We start from the raw sequence: 22,413 nt of genomic DNA, 5'->3' as shown, positions 1-22,413 counted from the left end.
TGAACGGTGTGACAGTTTTAATTTTTATGAAGTCAAAACTATGGCATGCCTTTCTTTTCTGTACTGTTATTTGTCAACTGAAATTAAATAAGCATTTAATAGATTATATTTAGTATCTTTTGTATGTTTTCAGTGTATTTTGTATGTATGGACAAATCAGACCAGAGGAAATGTGCTATGTGCTTTACCATACTTATTATTTCACTTTTTATTATTATTTTTTTTGCGACTGCTCCTATTATTCACCCCAAAAAATAAAAACATGCCAGACAACACTTTCTTGTGAAGCTGTCTCTGAAAAGGAATTGCATTAAGGTGTTACACTATGTCTAACAACTTTGAAATAGTGAAACGGTTATATAAATTTTATAAGTCAGGGATTTTCTAGAACTTACACAATGAATCATGTTTTAATCAACTAGTATTATCAATATAAATTTTAATTATGTTAGACTTAAATGATTTCCCCTTTGCCTGTTCCTCTTTTAGAATGAAATGAAAAACATGTTCTTTTATATCATTGCAAGCACTTGCTCCAGTTTTTTGCTGCCAAAATCCGTTGAACAAAAAATGGTGTGGCATTAGGAATTACTTTAAAACGCATACATGTACTTTTATCATAGTTTTGGACATGCTTTTTAATGAATAATTTAATATTATCTTATCTATTATTTATGCCCTAGTCCCAATAATGGTAGTTTTTTTTGTTATGACAACTTTTGTACATAACCTGAAGTAAGAATGAAACAAAAAAGCTTATTGTTGAGCGAAAATATTTGTTTAATTTGTAAAGGGTTAAATTGAGTGAAGTATTTTAAGTGAAATTTAATGCAGATATTTTATTGATGTTGTAATTTGATATGTCTTTTATTCATTGAAATTGTAAACAAGACAATCAGTTCATTAACTGTTAACACAATGATGTGAACTTTTTATGAAGCTTTCATAAATAATTTCTCAAATGTCCTTTGAATAATACATTCTCTGTCATATTGAGTTTGATCAATAAAGCAATTTATTCAGAATTCAATAAATATGAATCTATATATTCTACAACTTAAAATTTAATTACTAAGAGCTTAAGGATCTATTTGTATAACTATATAATAATTTCATGGTAAAAACATCAGATTTTTTCTTCTTTTTTTTTAAGAATAAGGATGCTTTAGTACTTGCCCCAGAGTCAGCATCTGCGTTGTTTAAAGTTTTAGGGCAAGTATGCATTTTCACTTATAACTCCATTGCTGTACATTCATTTCACTTCATACTTCACACAGCTGCTCAGGGTTTTAGGGCATGTTTGAAATTATACTACTAACTTCTATACCCTTCATTCAATTTACCTTATTCTTCACGCAATTGTTGATGGCCATCATTCAATTAAGTAACATAACTCCATGCTATGCTTAATTCAAATTATTAGTTGATCAACTTTGGTTAAAGTTTGAGGGTAACTTGGCATTTCACTTATAACTCCAGTACCATTAATTCAATGGAATTCATACTTGACATTGTTGTCCAAGGCCAGCACACAATAAGGTAATATAACTCCATATTATCCTTAATACAAATTATAGCCCTTGATCAACTGAGAGAGTTGGAGTAAGTTTAAGGGCAAGTTGTGATTTTTACTTATAACTTCTAAACCCTTCATTCAATTCAGTGCATAATTGTTCATGGCCATAACACAAGAAGGTTACATAACTCCATATTATCCTAAACACAATTTATTACCTTTAATCAACTAAGAAAGTTTGGTTGAAGTTTTAAGGGCAACTTAGTGTCTTAACCCAGATCTCAAATACCGGTAATGATCATTCAATAGACTTCACACCGTAACTGTTGGTCAAGGCCATCACACAATTATGTGATGTAAGTTTCCATATGAACCTAAAACAAATTAATGCACTTGACTTTTTTAACTTTTATTTTCTTGATTGTTTTCAACAGGCACATATAACAGGGACAACTCTTGTTTTAGTTAATTATCAAAAACAATTGGTCCATAGATGATGATGTCTAGATTTTGAGATACATGACCCAAAATACCTTGTTTAATACAAGGGCTGATTTATTTATTCACAACCTACTCTGCTAGATGTCAGTCTTGCACTTGCTTCCTTCAAAAGAAGATCGATCAGTCCTTTAACTTTCCAATTGCACCCTCCTTGTGACATTTTACAGTGCCTGACAGCAGTAATTTGCGATGGTTGATGTATACCTTACCTTGTAGGTGGAACATCAGGGACGCACTGCTTTCACAAGTTGACCAGCCTGTGCCCACATTTTTGTTTTTGTTATACAGATACAAGCCTAACTTAACAACTCTTGATTGTGAGGGTCGATCTATACTCTACCTCCTGTGTGAGACGTCGGACGTGCGCTACTTTCACAAGGTGATAAGCCAGTGCCCACACTTTCCACCAGAGATTATGGAGAAGACGGACGATGATGGTCAGACACCACTGATAGTGGCGTGTAAGAACGGGAATGCTGAGCAGGTCAAACATCTGCTGGAGGAAGGGGTAGGCATCATAAGAAGCAGTCTGAATAATATATATAAAAGTCCCACCTCGTATTTCAATATATGTTGTTAAGCGAACAATACACCACATCCATGTAACATTTTGTCGATAAAAGGGATAGTTCACACATTGTAACAACTCAGATAGTCATTTAAAAAAATAAATACAAGAGACTGAAGAATTGCTGTCGGAAATGTTATCTAGATAGGATCTTTGTTGTTGTTAGCGTGAAAAAATGTCAGGTTAATTACGAACAAAAATACTCTAACACTAACTTGACTTGAATCCCAATTTGACCATTTTCTAACAGTGGTATGGTACAGTGCAATGTGTGATTTCAAACCTATATACAGACATCGGTGTGCACAAAGGACCACTCCGGGAAGACTGCCCTGCACCACTGTGCAGACAACCTGGAGACGCAGTGTGCCGAGATGCTTCTAGATAAGGACCCCTCCGTGCTTGAGGAAAAGGATGAACAGGGGTACACTGTGCTCACCCTTGCAGTGCTCGTAGGGAATGATAAGCTGATGACACTGCTGCTGGACAGAAAGGCTAATCTTCAAGTGACAGACAACGAGGGGCACCTGCTTACTCACTGGGCAGCAGGTAGGGAACTATGTCTTTTTAAAGTAGGTATGCAAACGAATATTCGAATATTCGATCAAACGTTTGGTATTTGAATGTCAAAATCGGTATTCAAATATTCGGAAAAATAGAGTAATGATACTAATTCTCAATAAAGAGAATAACAAACCTTTTGCCTACAACACTGTTGTTGTTCATAAAGTTCGTTTGTTTTGTTTTTACAATGATGGCCCCTAATGCCAGAGGTGCGAATGTGATGACAATACACTAAACATGTGTCATATGTCATTTAGGGACATATCGTCGGGTACTGTAAAAAGTCCCCCTACTTTTACAATAACTGACTAGGAATCGGCTTTAACACCAATTTTCTGTCTTGGCTGCAAATTAAACTTTGCAACATAGCTAAAATCGCCGTGATGATATGAATGCCATGTGCTACATTAATGTTGTTTATCATATATGTGCTTTAAATTGTTTTCCATGTTTCAATACAATGTTGAAATGTATAGCGTTTTAGGAAATATTTCCTTTATTGTTGAACACTGGATGAGTCAAATCCAGATATGTTTTCGTTTTATTATTTTACTAGTTCCCGAGTTGGTTTGGGTTTTCGATAGTTATATTTAGTCAATTTAGAGGTCAATCTCAGAACGAGGCTGCTTGTCCTACCGAAAGACCATCCGTTGGCGCAAAACGCTATTTGATTAGGAATCCATCTAATTTTACATTGTAACAAATTATTCGATTTTGTTGTTTGTCTGTTTCTAATGTATTGTTGTTTTTCTTCCTGAAATTGCGAATTTCAAAGGCTTATTTGGGGAAAATCGGAGTCCGCCGCTACGACATATAGGGTCAAATTGCCCCGACTATTGTAATTTTTATCGAAAGAATTACCGAATATTCGAATATCAATTTTGCCATTCGTTTGCATCCCTATTTTAAAGACATATATTTATGCTTTCAGAAATCAGGTCTGACGTATAGTACAAGCATTAGCATTGGATAGCCCGCTCTTGTTCTCTAAACTGAGCTTTGTGGCTAATCCACCACAGTATTACCTCTTTTTTCTTTTGTCATAACTGTACACACTGTAGATTATCTAGGAATCAAATTAAAAACCTGGTGAATTATTCCATCTAGATTGTTTTTAATATTTTAAGATTGTTTTAAATATTTTATTAATGGTGTCACAACTTTAAAACCGCTTGAAACTGGCCTGAACCAAAAAGGCATGAAAGAAACCTAGTGTAAGAAAAGAATCTAGAAAAAAGCACAATGAGTATTATTCAATGCTATAAGTAACAAAATTAGTATCTTACTGAAACTTTAAAGTGCTAAGATTCAATTTCATACACAAGTTTCAACCTCTGTTCCCAGTCTGTGGTCAGTTGAAGGTTCTGGACATCCTAGTGCAGCATGGCGCGGATCTATCCTCTGCGGATCACCATCATGCCTACCCAATTCACTATGCGGCACAGATGAACCCCAGCAACTCGGGAAACTCTGATTCTCGGATATCAGAGAAAGTACTCAAGAAGCTGATTGCCTGTAAGGTGGCTCTGGATGTCGTGGATGATGCGGAAAGGCAACCCTTGCTATGGGCTGCCTGCTCAGGTAGGTTTTTGTAAAGTTAGCACGAAGTTTAATAAAACAAGATAAGATAAGAGTGACAGTTTAATCAATTGAACGCACATTCATAAGTTATGAAAGCTTAGGGTTATCATTATTTTAATGTACAGAAATATGCCATTTCAAGGAAAATTATTATGATGGAAACCAGGCATATTTCATCCTCACATCACAGGCTCATTGTATGATCCATGAATGTAAATGACAGTAGTTCATGTATTTTATTGTCAGGAAATGCTGAGTCTTGCAAGCTTCTTCTGAAGGCTGGTGCTGATATAAACTCCCGGGACAGAGACCAACTTACAGGTATACCCTGTTTTAAACTTTAAAACTTGCAATCATAATTAACAAGCTGACATCAGAATTAACAAGCTGACATCAGAATAAATAAAATATTGCAGGTGTGTAGGAAAGTTAAAATGATTTTTAGGCCACAAAAAAAAAGGGGGGGGGAGGGGGGGAAGGAAGCAAATATGCTTGCGACCCCTTTGCCGTTGCAAGCCAAAATATTGGGAAGAACGAATTCCTAGGTAATTGTATAGTATTAGTTACTTCTTTAGTATCAATTTCAAGTATCAATAGTCAACACAAAGCTGCTGAAGCATTAAGCACACTTCTAGTTTGATTCAGGGGCAGTATTCTAAATGTAGTTTCTTCCCTTGTAAAGCAAGTGATACAGCATGGGATGATCCATATTTGAATTGTTAATGTACTATGTAGAGTTATAGAAAGTTCTAAATAAGGCATCAAAGTAACAAACATAACTCTTTTAGACTCGTTTTAGGACTTCATCAAAATGTGTTTAATAATTTAGATATTCTAAGTAGTCTTTGTTAGTACATCTCACTGATGAAATTGAATATACGCACATAAATGATCCATATCCTACTCCCTTACTCAACCCTGCACTGAGCTGATAGAGGGAACCACCAATGTATCAAGCCAAGATTCCTGTTAGGGCGTGGAAATATAAATGTGCTATGTTCATGTTTCCCCAGCCCTTCACTGTGCAGCCAGCCGTGGACACCACCAGTGTATTGAGGTCCTGCGTAAGGCAGGTGCGGATGTTAATCTGGAGGATAGCAACAAGTGCACGCCCCTGTTCTATGCCATCACTCTCGGCAACCTGCAGTGTACCAAGGCCCTCATCGCAGCCAAGGCGGATGTCAACCACATTGATGAGAGAGGCAGGAAGTGAGTGCATTCAAAATCAAGACATTTTTACCATTTTACTCGTTTTGAATAAGCCCTCATTTAAGAAAGCATTGGCCTGACACTGAATTTCTGCAGTGCTTCAATACTTAGACAATAATGAAGAGCTTTAGTAAATGCTATAAAATCTGTTTGCCTATTCAAGGTGGAAAGATGTGAGTCATGGCATTTTGTGTTAATATGGGTTGGCCACAGCAAAGAAACAATACAGATGGGCTAATTAAGATGATTTATATAGTGATATTATTTGTAATAATCATAATAATGGTACATGTATGTTGTTGAACCCTAAATATGGAGTCGTCACATCGGCATACAAATACACTTGGATTATGTTAAAAGTATTTTAGTTTTCATGTAAAATGTTTTGATACCTTCTAATGAAAAATGAAATAGTTTTGATATTCTTATGCAAAAGCCATATAATCCTTTTCTACTTATTAACCCAGAATAAAGCTTGTGTAATCAGTGATTTGAAAACACATTTAGCAATTGATATGTCTCAAAATCAACAGATCAATTTGACAAGTGTTATGGTCAGTTTATGTTGACCCATTGTTGAATTGGCAATAAAAATACAATTGCTGTAGTTCAACAATATTATTGTCAACACTCAGTCTTCCATTTTATTGTTATTCTGTTTACAAATTAGGCATAAGGTTTGTTGATCTTTCATATTGTATCCAGTTTTTAAATGAGACAAGAGTGGCTAAAGGTTTGAGGTAAGATTAGGTTTTTTCATCATAAGTTAAGAAAAAATCGTTTCAGATTCTTGTTATTGGATTTACAGGAAGTATATTTTTGATGAATTAGTTACAGTGTTGTTGCTATGGTCATGATAGTAATATAAGGGATGATTACATCAGGTTAAAGCAATTAGCAATTAGCGATTTGTTGGCAATTTAATTTCCTTTTTATTAGAATAATTCTTTGTTTTAAAAGGAATCACGGTAGAAAAAGATGACATACAGTGGAACATGATTATCATTAACGTATATTGTTATCATTAGCAAAAGGTGTTTGCAAGACCACAGTAACTATGACAGGTACAATGGATTTAAAAAAAAGTTTTGGTTGGTGGGTTAAACACTATAAAATACAGGTTTGACTTTGGTTACAATCCACCAATGTTTGATGGAGTTATGGCCCCTTTCAAACTTTTTTACAAAATGAAAATGTGATGGAAATTCATTCTTGTGTCCATTCAGGACACATTAATATTACTATTACTAGTATTCCTGTGACAGCTCTAGTTTCCATTTAAGTTAATTTTCACTTCATATTTTAATATATATATTTTAAATTTATTAATCTTCTTATGTGGACATCAAGGAAGTGATACAGAAGAACAATGTCAAAGAATGGTAACTTTTACCACAACAGAATTTGGATCACTATTTTCCAGCCACTTTTGATGCACAGTCAACATGGGGGAACTTCTGTGGAGAGTATAAGCTTACATGGCACCAAAAGACATTCTGTGCATTGTAATCTTAGTTACTAATACTGCAGCACGTATTGTGCAGTCATGTGTGTACAGACACAGTGAAACTACCAGAAAAAGAACAAGCCAACCACGAAAGAGGGGTCAAGTCATTCTGTTGTGTAATGTTATCCAATTTGAATGTTTTCCACATTATGTTTCAGCCCTGTCCACTGTGCTGCCATCAAGGGTTGTGCAGACACAGTGAAACTACTGGAGAAGGAGAAGTCTGACCTCTGGCACCAGAACAAGAAGGGAGACTACCCTGTACATGAGGCTGCTCTCAAAGGACACATTGGTAAGGGTTTTGCATATGTTTGGTGATGATATTGATGTCTGTTTCCATTATGATGCAGTGTCCTTAAAGTGGGCATATCAAAATCACACTGTCCTTTCTGCAGTGCTTCCTGCTCAATTTGTGTTCGGACTGTAACTTTTGGACAGATTTAAAAAAAAAACACTAACCACGTGTGCTCAACATACCAAGACAACGAGTTGTGTGCACCACCTGTGTCCCTACCTCTAAGGTCAAGGTCACAATTAGAGATTCTTTACCAAGGCATGTTGCATAAATTATAAGGACAGAGTATAGGAGGTCATGCCCGGGCTGTAAATTTCTCTTGTATGGACATATTTTAAAATAAATTGCCACATGTGTTTAACATACAAAGATGATGTGTTCCTACCTCTAAGTTCAAGGTCACACTTAGTGTTTGTTTATTATGGAATGCTGCAGATAAGGACAAAGAGTATAGGTGGTTATGTCAGGGCTGTTACTTTCTCTTTTATGGACAGAATTTAAAATAACTTGCCACATGTATTTGACATATCAAGATGATGTATAGCATGCATGACCAGTGTCCCTAACTCTTAAGATCAAGGTCATATTACAGTGACCATGCATGGGTATCATGTGGTGTTTTAAAACATCAATGCAAAGTAATTAAGAGTTTTTGTATTTTTCCCCTTGTTCATAAACATTCCTTTCTTTATCCACACATTTGATATTTATCCCTTTATTAAAGACCTTTGAATCACACTTGAGTTCCACTTCTGGGGCATTCATCACTTATAGTTGCAGCTCTTGTTCACAGGAGTAGTTGCTCCCCTTTGTATCAAAACCACTGAAAACGTTTTTGACTTCCAACTAAGACACTTGGCAGACATGAATAGTACAGGTCTTGCAACCAACCAGAGACAATTCTTATCAGTTATATAACTACAGTGAGGAGTTAAAGATATAGTCTTTGTAGCTCTGAGGTATTAAAATTGTCAATAGTATATAAGGCAGGAATTTATTCTTGACAAATTAATCCGCAATAAGACCTTTTGTTGAAAAGTTCATATAAGATTTCATGATTGTTTTTAAACAGTATCATGCATGTCCTTCCAATTTGGTACAAAATACTAGTAATATACAATATACTGCTTAAATATAGACCAAAATCATCCCTTTTACTATAGATTATTAGTTAATTACAATTGCAAAAAAGTACTGTAGAAGTTGTTGTTTTCATAGCTGAAGAAAATACGACCACTTCTTTTAAATACAAGTAATTTGCCAATTATATAGTATGAAATGTGATATTTATTCATTTCAGAGGTGGTCAAGTTCTTGTTGCGACAGAAGAATGATAAAGATGCAGTGAATGTTACAAACAATCTAGGCAAAACGTTGTTACACATCGCTGCCGCCACCAACAATCTCCCGCTCTGCAAGCTTCTCATTAACCAGGACTGTGACAAGAACGCACTCATGAAGCACGCTGTAAGTTCCTGACTTCTGTTAACATAGGGCCTGCTTAGATTCTTTTACATCTTGAATCCAAATGTTAGAATCAGACATAAAAAAGCATTTTTTATATGATTGAAAACTTAGCATGTTTACTTATAAATCTGTGTTACATAATTATGCTGTACAAGGTGTATATAACTTGTCAGTAATAATAACTGTAGTTAAAGCAGCAGTTTCATCACCAATGCTGTACACTATTTAAATTGTATTTAATGTGTACTTCGACTGTTAATATATATATATGTTTAAATCAATAGCTTTACCATTATAACTAAGGTTTGCAATTCTGAGTTTAAAATTCAGATTCAAAATGTAAATGAAGATTGGACCCAGACTTTTCCCAAGACTCTTTGTTTGTAAGATTTGCATGACATCATTTCTACACCTTGCATAGAATGTTATTGTCATTATTTTCCAAGATTGGCAAAATTACTTATTTTAAGACCATTAGAAGTGAATTGTTTCAGTTTTACTGGTTCAATCTATGTTTTTAGCAGTAATTGTTGTTTTTCTTGACTCTTGTTTAACTATTTTTCAACCGTATAAAAATTCATTTAGGTGAAAGGATCAGGAGTAAGTGTTGACGCTGGCTTCTAACTTCATAGACATTATAATCATGTTGTTTATTTCTAACAGCTTAACATATATATGCATTTTACAATCAAATGACCAGCATCCATGTGTTCTTATCATTCAGGCTTTCGCTGTCAAGTGGATACAAATTAATATTATGAGCGCTCTTTTCATTTCTTTGGACATACAAATACAAAATGTACTTTAACTTATTGTACCACTTTCAAATGCTATTATATCAAGCCAAATAACTTACCAAAATATTGTCCTTTAAAGAGAGTTTATTTCTTTGTCTGCTCCTATTAAATTTTAGACACCCTTTCAAAACCGAGGGAGAGAATTAACCATGAGCCCTACTTACGTCTCTATATCGATACTATCAACTTTGAAAATTCTTTGAGAAGATCTTACTTTTTAGCATTTAAATATAGACTATGGTGAAGTCTTATTAAAGTGGTTGTTATATTGCATTGCTTTCTGCCTTTGTATGGACTTCATTCTAGTAGGTAAGCTCATTTGAATGTCAGTTTATAAAACTGCTAGGAAAGTTTTTTCAGTACATTTGATAAGTACATTTGACATGTGTTGAATGTGATTTTTGTTTTTGAACTCTTAAAGGAACACATTTTTTAATCAAATACATGTCGCCATAACTTCATAATACAAATGTGGTAGCAATATTTACTCAGAGATTTGCTTCTAATAGACTAGTGCTAATGGCTTTGAATTTGTACTTGTGGTTTCTTCTATTCATACAGTGTTTAATCAGAAGGTTTTAAGGACATGATCAGTCTTTGTCGTCACTTGGACACATAGTGGGTCTTATTGTTTAAATATTTCCTTCCTCCTGCCAACGCTGGAGTATTTGTAGTATTGTAATTTGATACTTTATTGTAAACTAGTATCATGGCATTATGGTGCCTTAAAGCAGTATGAGCAATAAAAATCAGATTGAAGAATAAGATAGATATGGGTTATAATACTCGTACCATTTGTTCATCCAAAACAGTTTAAAAGTTAATTACAGAAGAGGCAGAAATATTACAAATAGCAGTTCTTATAAGTATATTAAAAAGTCTAGCAAGAGTGCTAATGAATGTTCATGTATTGAATAAAAGTAAGCTGTAGAATGAGATGTTTTGAAATAGGATTAAATTGTTATCCTTTTAAACAAAATTTTAAGATATTAAAAATACAAAGATTGTTCCATATTCTGTAAGTCTATGTTCAAGTTGCTTTAATCTCCTCAAGTTCTTTACATTGTCTATTGGTTATGTTATAGTTTTAAGATGCGAGTACCGGTACTGTATACATGAACTTTAAATCTTGAATAAGTGTTTGGTTTCCTATATATATTTGTGGATTGATTTCAAAGGTGATAACTTTTTTTAAACAAAAACTTAATCAAATATTTTAAACATTGATGAGTCCTTTATTTTTGTTTATTGACAAAAAGATACATTTGTTATTAATGAAATATATATTCTATAGGCTTCATGTTTTGAATTCAAATTTATCGCTCCAGTATTTTAATTGAAAAATGTGAACGTAAACAATGTATAGTAAACTTATACATGAAACATAATTGTACTTATTATTATGCAATAAAACCAGGATGGGAATTCCTTGCTTTAAGATTGAATGCTACAAAATAGTAAGACTTTCACTGTTTAGAAAACGTCTGTAACTTTTCAGCTATTGAAGCAGGGCATTTTGTATTAATAATTAATATTGCAAGTTGTTGAGGTTTTTTATTTGTATCGCTCCTTTTGATAATAAAAAATTGTATTTAGAGATTGCTGCTCTTTTTTTCTTAGAATTTTCATCATAATCATCTCTCAGATCTATCTGAGTCTTAGTAACATTATATTTTCAAAATTAGAACAAGCCCTTGTGAAATATTAATGATAACTATTGATTGATATGAACAACTTTTGTAAAGTGATCTTGATAGGGACTTAATACACAACTCATTTTTCAGTGATTTCTTTATCGCAAAAAGAAAAACAAGATTCTCTTTAAGTCACTTTGTTTGAGTAAAACAGAAATTTGCAATTCTAATTTTTGTATGCAAACAAAAATGTATGATTTGAACTCTTAAGGAACATATATCTGTGAGAAAAATCTTCTTCTCTTGACAATATCACTTCTGTGGATCCTGAATATCTGATATAAGAGCTGAAGGATCGCTTTCTAAAGTACCTTGTTTATATTTTCCAGGGCAAGGAGTTCACACCTTATGACATTGCTGTGATCAAAGAATACAAAGAGGCTGCTGAGTACCTGCGATCAAAGGGCGCTCTTCCGTATGCCGATCTCTCAAATGTGGAAAAACGACAGTCAAAGTCTGCACGGTCCCGCAAACAGTCGAAAGTTGAGCCTGTGATTGAGGAAGAAAAGGTAGAGGAGAAAAACAACAAGAAGAGTCCAAGTAAAACTCCAGTAAAAAAAACACCAGCAAAGAAGGAAAAGAAAAAGGTTAAAGGAGATAACAAAAGTAAGAAGGAAAAAAGTGATGAAAAGAAAGATTCTGATGTTGTTGTAAGTAGAGAGGAAGATAAGGAAAATATTGGTAAAGAAATAACAGAACTTGTTGTAGTAGATCAAAACGAGGGAGGTGACAAAGTAGAAGAGAAACCTAGAAAAAAAAGTGCATCTCCTGAGAGAAAAAGAGAGAAAAGTGCATCACCAGACAGAAAGAGAAGTGCCTCAGTTAGGAGGGACAGAAGTAGAAGTGGGTCTAGGGGAAGGAGTCCTGCCAAGTCACCAGCTGATATAAACAGGGATGATGAAAGGACTAAAGCTAGAGTGCTTCCTAAAAAACCAAATGCTGACTCCGTGTTGGACAGGGAAGATGGCATAAGGACATCCCGTGTGTCATTAAGGTCTGAGGATTCACCAATCAGAGATGCGGACACAGAGGAGTGGGATTCTGTGACTTCTCCTATTAGAATGGGGGGTTCGGCTTCCAAACAGAGGAAGTCAGATGAGGGGAAATACATCTCCTTGGACAGAATAGATCCGAAATCAGAGGAGATCATTCCAACTGGAAGTGAAACACTGCCAAGAACATCCACACGGGAGGGACAACGGGATGGTAGGAGGAGTAAGGTTGGATTTAGTCATAAGGAGTATGAAGATAGTGGTAATGAGACTGATCATTCAAGGTCAAAGTCGCGACATACAATACATTCAATAAAATCTAGTGGTAAGCCATACATTGACTCAGTCAGAAGAAGTGTGATGAGTTATCAGACTAAACGCAGCACCTCACGCGGCATGCAGCAATTAAAGAGAGCCCAGATTCACACTGGACCAATGCATGATATTGTGATGTTCAGCAAAATGATGGATAATTACCGCAAGGGCCTCATGGGGGAGGAGGAGGAGATGGATCTGCGGAACTATGCCAACTGGGACGGATACCTCAATGGTAAGGATGGGGTGTTGGTTTTAACTTAAGCCTTTATTTCTGTTTGGTCGTAAAGAAAAAAATAATTTTGAAAATGTGAGTTTGTAAAGGTTTAAAGTTTTAAATATATTATAAATAAATAAGGGCAAGATGGTCTGCTGGAATAATTGTACATCTACCATCGAAAGGGGTCTGAGGTTCAAGGCGGAGCCTCTGATGATGGACACAGGCACGGGTATCTACTAAGAAATTATTAATATTATATCAAATTAAAGATGTCTTGTCAATCAAGCTGAAGATTTGTATGAGCTACATAATTTGACTTGTTTGTATAAATTGGTACCTTCATATATCACAATTGATTTGATGTGATGTTTTTATATGTCCAAGCTTTTTAATTGGACGTAACTTATGGGAACAAGAATTTTCATTCAAATAAATGCTTCTTTTTCAGTATTCGTATCTAATCAATGACTTTATCCGTAGTTGCATTACTGCAAATATTGCTAAGACATAAATGAATAAACAGAAATGCCATGATTTTAAGAGGTTAGTTAAAAAAGTACAACTTATTTAATATTCCTTTGGTTGATAGTTGTTTGTGCTTATGGTAATTGTTTGTGAGAGTCTTAAAAGAAATTTATTCATGGCTTTTCATTTTGTGTGTGTGATTATTGAATATTGAGAAGCTGTATACGTCCCCACTGATGGTCTGTTATGATATACTAAAAACTTCTTGCCAACAACATAATCATATAGTTCAGATTTCAGTCTTAGGAGTATGATAACAAGTATGGTTTTGAAAAATATATTTCTCTGTTTCATATTAGATATATTTCGTTTTGTACAAATCATGATAGAATTGGGTAACCTCAGTCTCACTGCAGCACTCCTACTTTTACTACTTTTCCTGCTTTTTTCCTATGATTTGAAAAGGCCAACTTTTTTCTTCTGGTTTCAACCTATATTCCTACTTTATTGTGAAAAATGCTAATTTAAGATCAGTTTTTATCAGTATTTGTAATTTTGTCCACAAATTTCTTTGTGTGTCTGAAGCAGCAGACATATTAGTTTATTGAAACTTTGCCTATCTGAGATCTATGGCCTCATGGCTATAAACTAGAAACTGTCGTTCAGGGATCATTCTCATTACATGTTTGATTTTGTTGCAAAAACTCCTACCTTTTCCTACTATTCTGTCATAGGAGCTCCCATTCTACGTTTCCATGGGAGTATGGAATATTTGAGAGCCTGTTACGTAGTATATTTATTATACCCCCACAAACGAAGTTTGAGGGGGTATATAGGAGTGAGCTTGTCGGTCGGTCGGTCTGTCTGTCGGTTGGTCGGTCGGTCTGTCGGTTTTCAAAGTTACCGGACGATAACTCATGAAAGGCTAGACAGATTTGAAAAATATTTGGTACACAGGTGTAACATCAGAAGATACAGGTCAAGTTCGATATTGGGGCTGGTGGGGCCAAGGTCAAGGTCACTGTCACTAAAAATAGAAAAACGGTTTCCGGAAGATAACTCATGAAAGGCTTGACAAATTTGAACAATTTTTGGTACACAGGTGTAACATCAGAAGATACAGGTCAAGTTCAATATTGGGGCTGGTGGGGCCAATCAAGGTCACTGTTACTAAAAATAGAAAAACGGTTTCCATAAGATAACTCATGAAAGGCTAGACAGATTTGAACAATTTTTGGTACACAGGTGTAACATCAGAAGATACAGGTCAAGTTCGATATTGGGGCTGGTGGGGCCAAGGTCAAGGTCACTGTTACTAAAAATAGAAAAACGGTTTCCGGACGATAACTCATGAAAGGCTAGACAGATTTGAACAATTTTTGGTACACAGGTGTAACATCAGAAGATACAGTTTGGTACACAGGTGTAACATCAGAAGATATAGGTCAAGTTCGATATTGGGGCTGGTGGGGCCAAGGTCAAGGTCACTGTTACTAAAAATAGAAAACGGTTTCCGGACGATAACTCATAAAAGGCTAGACAGATTTGAAATTTTTTTGGTACACAGGTGTAACATCAGAAGATACAGGTCAAGTTCGATATTGGGGCTGGTGGGGCCAAAGTCAAGGTCACTGTTACTAAAAATAGAAAAACGGTTTCCGGACGATAAATCATGAAAGGCTTGACAGATTTGAACAATTTTTGGTACACAGGTGTAACATCAGAAGATACAGGTCATCTTCGATATTGGGGCTGGTGGGGCCAAGGTCAAGGTCACTGTTACTAAAAATAGAAAAACGGTTTCCGGACGATAACTCATGAAAGGCTAGTTTTTCTTGTCAGCAGTGTAACTTCTAAATTACTCAACAGATTTAAATAAAACAATACATGCATGATAAAAGAAGATACAGTGTGCAGTAACCTTGGAATTATGGCCTCTTTTCAAAGGAATGGTTTGCCATTCCTGTGTCCATGCGGCATTTGGGGGTATTCGTCACTTCTGTGACAGCTCTAGTTTTGTCTGTTTTTCAAGGAAAAAAGTTAAGGTGCTGTCATAGCCGTCTGCTTCATTGTGCAAACTAGTTAAGCTAGGCCAAAACTCAGCATATTCCCATGAAACCTGAAGCACATGTTGCAAGAGACAATGTGCACATGTATAGCAAAGCCATCTTGAGTTCTGCCCCTTTTGACAAAATAAAAAAAACAGCGTTCGTTTCGCAATGCCCTTGTTTTGCAGCACTCTTGTTTCCTATGACTGTATATAATTTCTCTGTTGTAAACTTTAATTACAAAAAGTACAGACTAGTAATCAGGACTACTTGTAATGTTACGGTTAATGTTTACCATTGTTTGGTTTTGCATGCAGTATGTGCTCACTGTCGGCATATGAAGCCCAGGCCAATGTCCACCCCCGGCAGACGGAAAGAAATGTTCAACTACCAGCTAGGCATTTACCATTTACAGTTCTATATGTTCCCTTTCCCTGATGATACATGTACCATGCAGCGCGTCCGACACTTTGTTCAATGTATTGTTTTTAAAAAAAGTTGTTTGATGTCATTTTTTTAAAACAGATAGGAGGGATGCATTATCATTACAGATGGGAGGGATGCATTATCATTACAGATAGGAGGGATGCATTATCATTACAGATAGGAGGGATGCATTATCATTACAGATGGGAGGGATGCATTATTATTGCAGATGGGAGGGATGCATTATCATTACAGATGGGAGGGATGCATTACCATTGCAGATAGGAGGGATGCATTATCATTACAGATGGGAGGGATGCATTATCATTACAGATGGGAGGGATGCATTATCATTACAGATGGGAGGGATGCATTAACATTACAGATAGGAGGGATGCATTATCATTACAGACGGGAGGGATGCATTATCATTACAAATAGGAGGGATGCATTAACAGATAGGAGGGATGTATTATCATTACAGAATGGAGGGATGCATTCTCATTACAGATAGGAGGGATGCATTAACATAACAGATAGGAGGGATGCATTATCATTACAGTTGGGAGGGATGCATAATCATTACAGATGGGAGGGATGCATTAACAGATAGGAGGGATGCATTATCATTACAGAATGGAGGGATGCATTATCATTACAGTTGGGAGAGATGCATTAACAGATAGGAGGGATGCATTAACAGATAGGAGGGATGCATTATCATTACAGATAGGAGGGATGCATTCTCATTACAGATAGGAGGGATGCATTCTCATTCAAGATGAGAGGGATGCATTAACATTACAGATAGGAGGGATTAGTGAATGTGATACAAATTTGAACAATTTGTCAGGATTTGCTGATTGGGTTGTTGTATTAATGTTGTCTAATATACTCACTATATCATATTATTGTGTCTTAGATTTTTTATGTTTATGAACAAAATACGATCAATAGAATGTGTCATAATTATAATTATTTTGTGTTTTTTTTAAAATTAATTAATTATATTTAACCAGTTGTCCTTTCCTAATAAATTCCTTATTTATTTAAAACAAAATATGTGAATATTATTTCTCATAGTCCAATAATTTAATGATCCTGATTTATATGAATGATGATTTTGATGACAAATAAGGCAATGCTCCCAATACTTCTAAGACACATTATTTATGACATTTTGATTTTTTTCATTCCAGATAACTTCCAGAATATAATTTACATTGTTTTTGCACATCTAGTTAGATCGAGTAAAATCATGGGATTAAAATGGGAATGAGGTTGAATGAAGCTTTCTATTTTTAAGGACATTATAAATGCATAAAATCCTGTAAGGGAAATAAATTTCGAGGAATATTGCAATATTTTAATTAACTTTGTTTAGTGGTGACACATTTAAGAAACTAAATTCCCTGTTACTGTTGAGCAATGGTTCCAATATGGTATGGAAATCATTTAAATATGTCTTTCTTTCTGGTTCCTTTTAGATATGCCAGATATTTTAATGTACTAGCATAAGACAATTAAATCAGCTGTGTATTCAAAACAATGATGCGAACTATTTACTGAGCGCACTGGCGTGCTTTGGCTTGTAGTTTAATCGGCTGATGTGCCTACTTAGGACGGGCCCTGAGGGGCACCGTCCAAAAAAGGTGTGCAGAATCAATTAACCACTATATATTGATGTTGTATAATATAATGCTCATACTTGTATAGATGCACAGAATGTTGGAGTCTGCTGTTTCACAATTAATAATCCCAAATATTTAGTTGAAATCTTATTTTATCATTTACATTTTTTATCAAATAGAAATGCATGGAATATATGTATGAATATCATAGATGACTGTGCAGTTTTGTGTACATTTTGATCAGATGATTGTTTTGTATTAAACTAAAGTAGTACACTATTGGTATATGAATACTGCAATTCATTTCCCTTTTTTTACAATATTTATAGCTTACCAGTAATTATATTTAATAAGTTGTGAGTTTTACGTATTGATAATAATGGTGGGTTACTCAAATATAATTTATGTCTGTCTTTGAGTAGGGGGGCTTGCAATTAGAGGTTTAACTACATGTATTGTTAAAAGTGGAGCAATAAACTAGGAATTTTCAGTAATACATCATTGAAAGCAATAATAAAATGTGTATTTCAGAACAACTACGGTTTGTTTCTCATCTCTATGGTGATGAAAGCAAGTCACCCAGAGAAGTTAAAGAAGCAGCTAAGGTAGACAACTCTGGCCTGGCTACAACCAGCAACTGTACTGGCAGTTACTTCCCCTTAATTGTCCATTATCACTTCTGAATCGAATATAGACAAAATTGTTGATTCAATTACTTAGCCCATGTGGATGTCAAATTCTACAGTGTTAACAGTGCTTTGATGCCTTAGTGCTGTTTGGTTTTATAAATGTATAGAATAACTTAATGGACAGATAAGAGGAGAAGACTGCCATTACAGTGTGTTTGTCATCTTTGTCATTAACATAAACACTTATCAGTAAAACAGCATGTTCATGTTTTTGTCTTGTACTTAAAGAAACATCATCCAGCAAGGCTCTGCTCCCGCGTATTGTACCCAATGCGAGGTCTAAGGTACGATCACATGACACATAGTCTCCTATATATGCAACTGGTGGTCGGGTAGTGTTGTATCTTGCATTTGAAGGGATTTGCACAGCATTTGTACACCTTTTCACAGGCTTTTTCTTAAACATTAAAGTCAGGCTCCTCTAAACTGATCTAATATATATATATATTTATATATACAGAATACATACAGGAGTGTAGTGCAACATATCCAATTCACCATATACATGGCTTATCATTGTTTGTTCGACTATTTGAAGAATATTTAAAGAGAGCTATACTACTCACCCTAGGGTAGGCATCAGCCAGCGTCACACCTTGGTTAAGATTTTGCATGTTAGCACCATTAAGTCATTATCTCAGCAAATTCATCATTTATTGCATTGAAACTTTAGGTATATGTTATCACCTATCCAATCTACTCAATAAATGGTGTTAGATGACACTTTTTAGAATGAAATGTAATCATTGGAATTTATTATGTGACTTTTGGTTAATTTCTCAGCAACTACTTGATGTATAGCACTCAGACTTCATACAACAGTACTCAACCATTAAACCTTATTAAAAAACAAGTAAGATAACTCTACAATGCATTAAATGACATTTTATTATTCGACTTGCAAATTCTGGTTTAGGTTTTTCATGTAAGCACATATAGGTTAATTTCTCAGCAACTACATGATGTATTGTATTAAGACTCCATACAACTGTACTCAATCATCCAACATACAGAAATAACCAAGTTAGATTACTCTACAATGCATAAAATGCAAATAATGGCCCTTTATTATTCGACTTGCAAATTCTGGTTAAGGTTTTGCATGTAAGCACATATAGTTTATTTCTCAGCAACTAGGTACATGATGTATTGTATGAAGACTCCATACAACTGTACTCAACCATCCAGCCTACTTCATTAACCAAGGTAGATAGTCAATATCATAGCTAATACATCATGTTTTGCATTGAAATCTTATACAAGGGTCCCCAACCATCAAAACGTCTGAATTAATCAAGTAAGATAACTCTATCTTGCATATTTTGCCCCTTTATTATTCAACTTGAAAAAATCTGGTAAAGGTTTTGCATGTAAGCAAATATAATTCAATAACTCATTAACTACTTCATGCATTGGATTGAAACTATATGCAATCAAGTATGATGACTCCATCTTGCAAATTTTGCCCCTTTGCTATAGATTCTGGTTATGATTTTGCATGTAATCTAATTTTACAGCGGTGTAATAGTTGAGCTAGCTGTCTCTGTGACAGCTCTTGTTCATACTCTATGATAATCCTATAATTATTAACCTAATATATTATTACTGAATGACATTAAGTAATAAAATTCATGGTTCTCAGTTGAAAACAAATGTTTGAAAGAAACAGGTTTGAGGTGATGTTAAAGCCTTCAGGTATGCAGTTTCTTGACTGTCACCATATAATATGATAGATAATAATACCCCGAGATAGATATATAGGTGTTGTGTATGTCACATCACATCACATAACGTCACAAAATCTAGTGTCCGCATGAATCTCAAAGGAATGTTGGTCATTAGTTTGTGTGACATTTCACTTCGTATTACAATAGTTATGGCCCTTGACTTAGCCAACTCTGGTCTGTAAAATATTGTGCCACATGTAGCTCCAAAAGTATAACACCTACACTCAGGAAATTATATTTGAAATGTTGGTCAGCATGGGATATCATGCATCTGTGATTTGTGTGACATTTCACTTTGTATAACAAGAGTTTTGGCCCTTGACATGGTAAAAAATGATCTGGAAAAAAGTTATGGCCCTTGACTTTAAAATTTGTTTGAAACATCTTGTGTCAGGCTGACATTACACTGGCAGATTGTTGTCAGGTCATTTTTCAATGCACAGTCATGCTCATGTTCTTTCTTCTATTATCAGCCATTATTATTTCCAAGTCGCAAAAGTCATGATGTGTCTTTAAGAATTTATATAGAATAACTAATTATATGGAATGAAAATGCTTTTACTTTTAGAAAACATTTTGGAAATTGGCTTTTAAATCTAACTGTGATATGATATCAAATATTTAAAATCCATACATTACAGAACTAAGGCATTTTCATTCAGAATGTGAGTGCTGAAAATAGAATTTATTAAAAACTGTTTCTAAATGTCTGACAATCGATATGAATTTAAATGTACTTTATGATGAATATATTTTGTGGGCTTGATTATTGATCTTTAATTTGATACTAATTATAATTGGTTCAGTTACATCAATTTATCAAGTTTGAATTGGGAAAATGAATACTTATATAAGACCTGGCTTCAAATATCACAGTAGTTTGAAATCATTGTATTGATGAACATATTTGTAATAATGGAAGAGAAATAATTTTACACTGAATAAAATACATATGGAATTATGTTGGTTGTCAGAAAAAATGTAGTGTACTCAATAATAAGTTAATTGCATGTTTTGAACTGCTAATTAAGTGTGATGTAGAACTCTAGTAGTGGTAACCTGACGTGTGCTCTACTTGGTGTTTTTGCACGTGGTCTAGGAGCAGCACACAATCCTGGAAATGGAGGCAAAAACCCTCAAGCAGGAGACGGTCAAACACTGTGAAGATATGGAACAACAGGAGGTTTGCATGGCCTTGCTTTGTATGACAAGACTTAAAAGTATATACCTTGAAGCTGAAGGTGTTGGCTTATTTAAATTATGTGTCCAGTTTGCAATTCTAAATGAAACAACAGAAACAGGGGGAGGAAAATGTGTACTAACGTTCAGATCTTATAGCTGGATAATTTAATAGTAAGAGTTGATATGTAACAACAGTTTTGATAGACAATTGGGAACACATTTCAACCTTTGCACAAGGTAAGGGAGGCAACTATGACACTGCAAATCAGCACAAACTCCTCCTGTATTTCAGTTCATAATGTTTCACAACACAATGCAGGTTATAATATGAAGAAGGGGGTGCCCTTTCAAGATTTCCATAGACACCTGCACATGGCTAATATGATGAAACATAAATATAAATATTTTGTTTCCATTAGCCTAATATAATTATTATGTAATTTATTTAACTATGTAAGTTTTAACTTTAAGTCAGTGGATCCGCGGTTGAACTTCAGGTGAAATTCCTACTTTAAAGTTAAATCTTCCTTCACCTATTGTTTTCTTGACCTTTTTTGCTGTCAAATTGGCTTTATAACAGCAACAGAATTCAATATGGTTTAAATGAAGGCATAATCTTTCAGTATCAAATTCAATCCCATGAGCCTTTTATCACTGAAAGAAATGACAGTGAAATTGCCCATATAAAATGTATTCATTATATGATAATAAATGATTGATTGATTTTAAAGATTAAACTGAAAATCAATGATCCTGTGTTTTTGCTCTAAATTTGATTTGTTTATTACCAATTATGAGTTTAAATACAAAAAGGAAATACAGAAATATACAAAGGGGTTCAAAGGTTAGTTTAAATGATTTTGTAATATAGACGATGTAAATCAGTTGTTAGACCGTAGACTCATGATCATTTGAATAATTGCAGATAATTGAACTGTGTGCCAATTATTAATAAAGAACATGATCTTAACACAATTAAGCCTTGATAAGAAACAAAAATCCTGATTCTAAAGACAATG

At 34.6% G+C, this 22,413-nt stretch overlaps 1 protein-coding gene across 11 annotated transcripts in view; it reads left to right on the top strand.

Moving 5' to 3' along the window:
* Window positions 1-22,413, top strand: part of LOC128207925 (ankycorbin-like) — a 42,646-nt gene that overhangs the window by 12,179 nt on the left and 8,054 nt on the right. For 6 of the 11 annotated variants that reach the window (XM_052911123.1, XM_052911122.1, XM_052911119.1 and 3 more), the window contains 11 exons: window positions 2,306-2,525; window positions 2,879-3,134; window positions 4,494-4,730; window positions 4,977-5,051; window positions 5,744-5,939; window positions 7,605-7,738; window positions 9,042-9,208; window positions 9,794-9,808; window positions 12,029-13,241; window positions 18,328-18,401; window positions 21,312-21,395. In XM_052911123.1, coding sequence (XP_052767083.1) covers window positions 2,306-2,525; window positions 2,879-3,134; window positions 4,494-4,730; window positions 4,977-5,051; window positions 5,744-5,939; window positions 7,605-7,738; window positions 9,042-9,208; window positions 9,794-9,808; window positions 12,029-13,241; window positions 18,328-18,401; window positions 21,312-21,395 — 2,671 coding nt within the window. Of the gene's footprint in view, window positions 1-2,305; window positions 2,526-2,878; window positions 3,135-4,493; window positions 4,731-4,976; window positions 5,052-5,743; window positions 5,940-7,604; window positions 7,739-9,041; window positions 9,209-9,793; window positions 9,809-12,028; window positions 13,242-16,056; window positions 16,333-18,327; window positions 18,402-18,713; window positions 18,770-21,311; window positions 21,396-22,413 lie in introns of those variants that run through there. The other 5 variants (XM_052911121.1, XM_052911120.1, XM_052911125.1 and 2 more) reach the window with 5 other exon arrangements.

Source organism: Mya arenaria, chromosome 11 (genome assembly GCF_026914265.1).
Source record: "Mya arenaria isolate MELC-2E11 chromosome 11, ASM2691426v1".
Classification (NCBI taxonomy): Eukaryota; Metazoa; Mollusca; class Bivalvia; order Myida; family Myidae; genus Mya; species Mya arenaria.
This window is presented reverse-complemented; position numbering and strand designations above follow the sequence as displayed.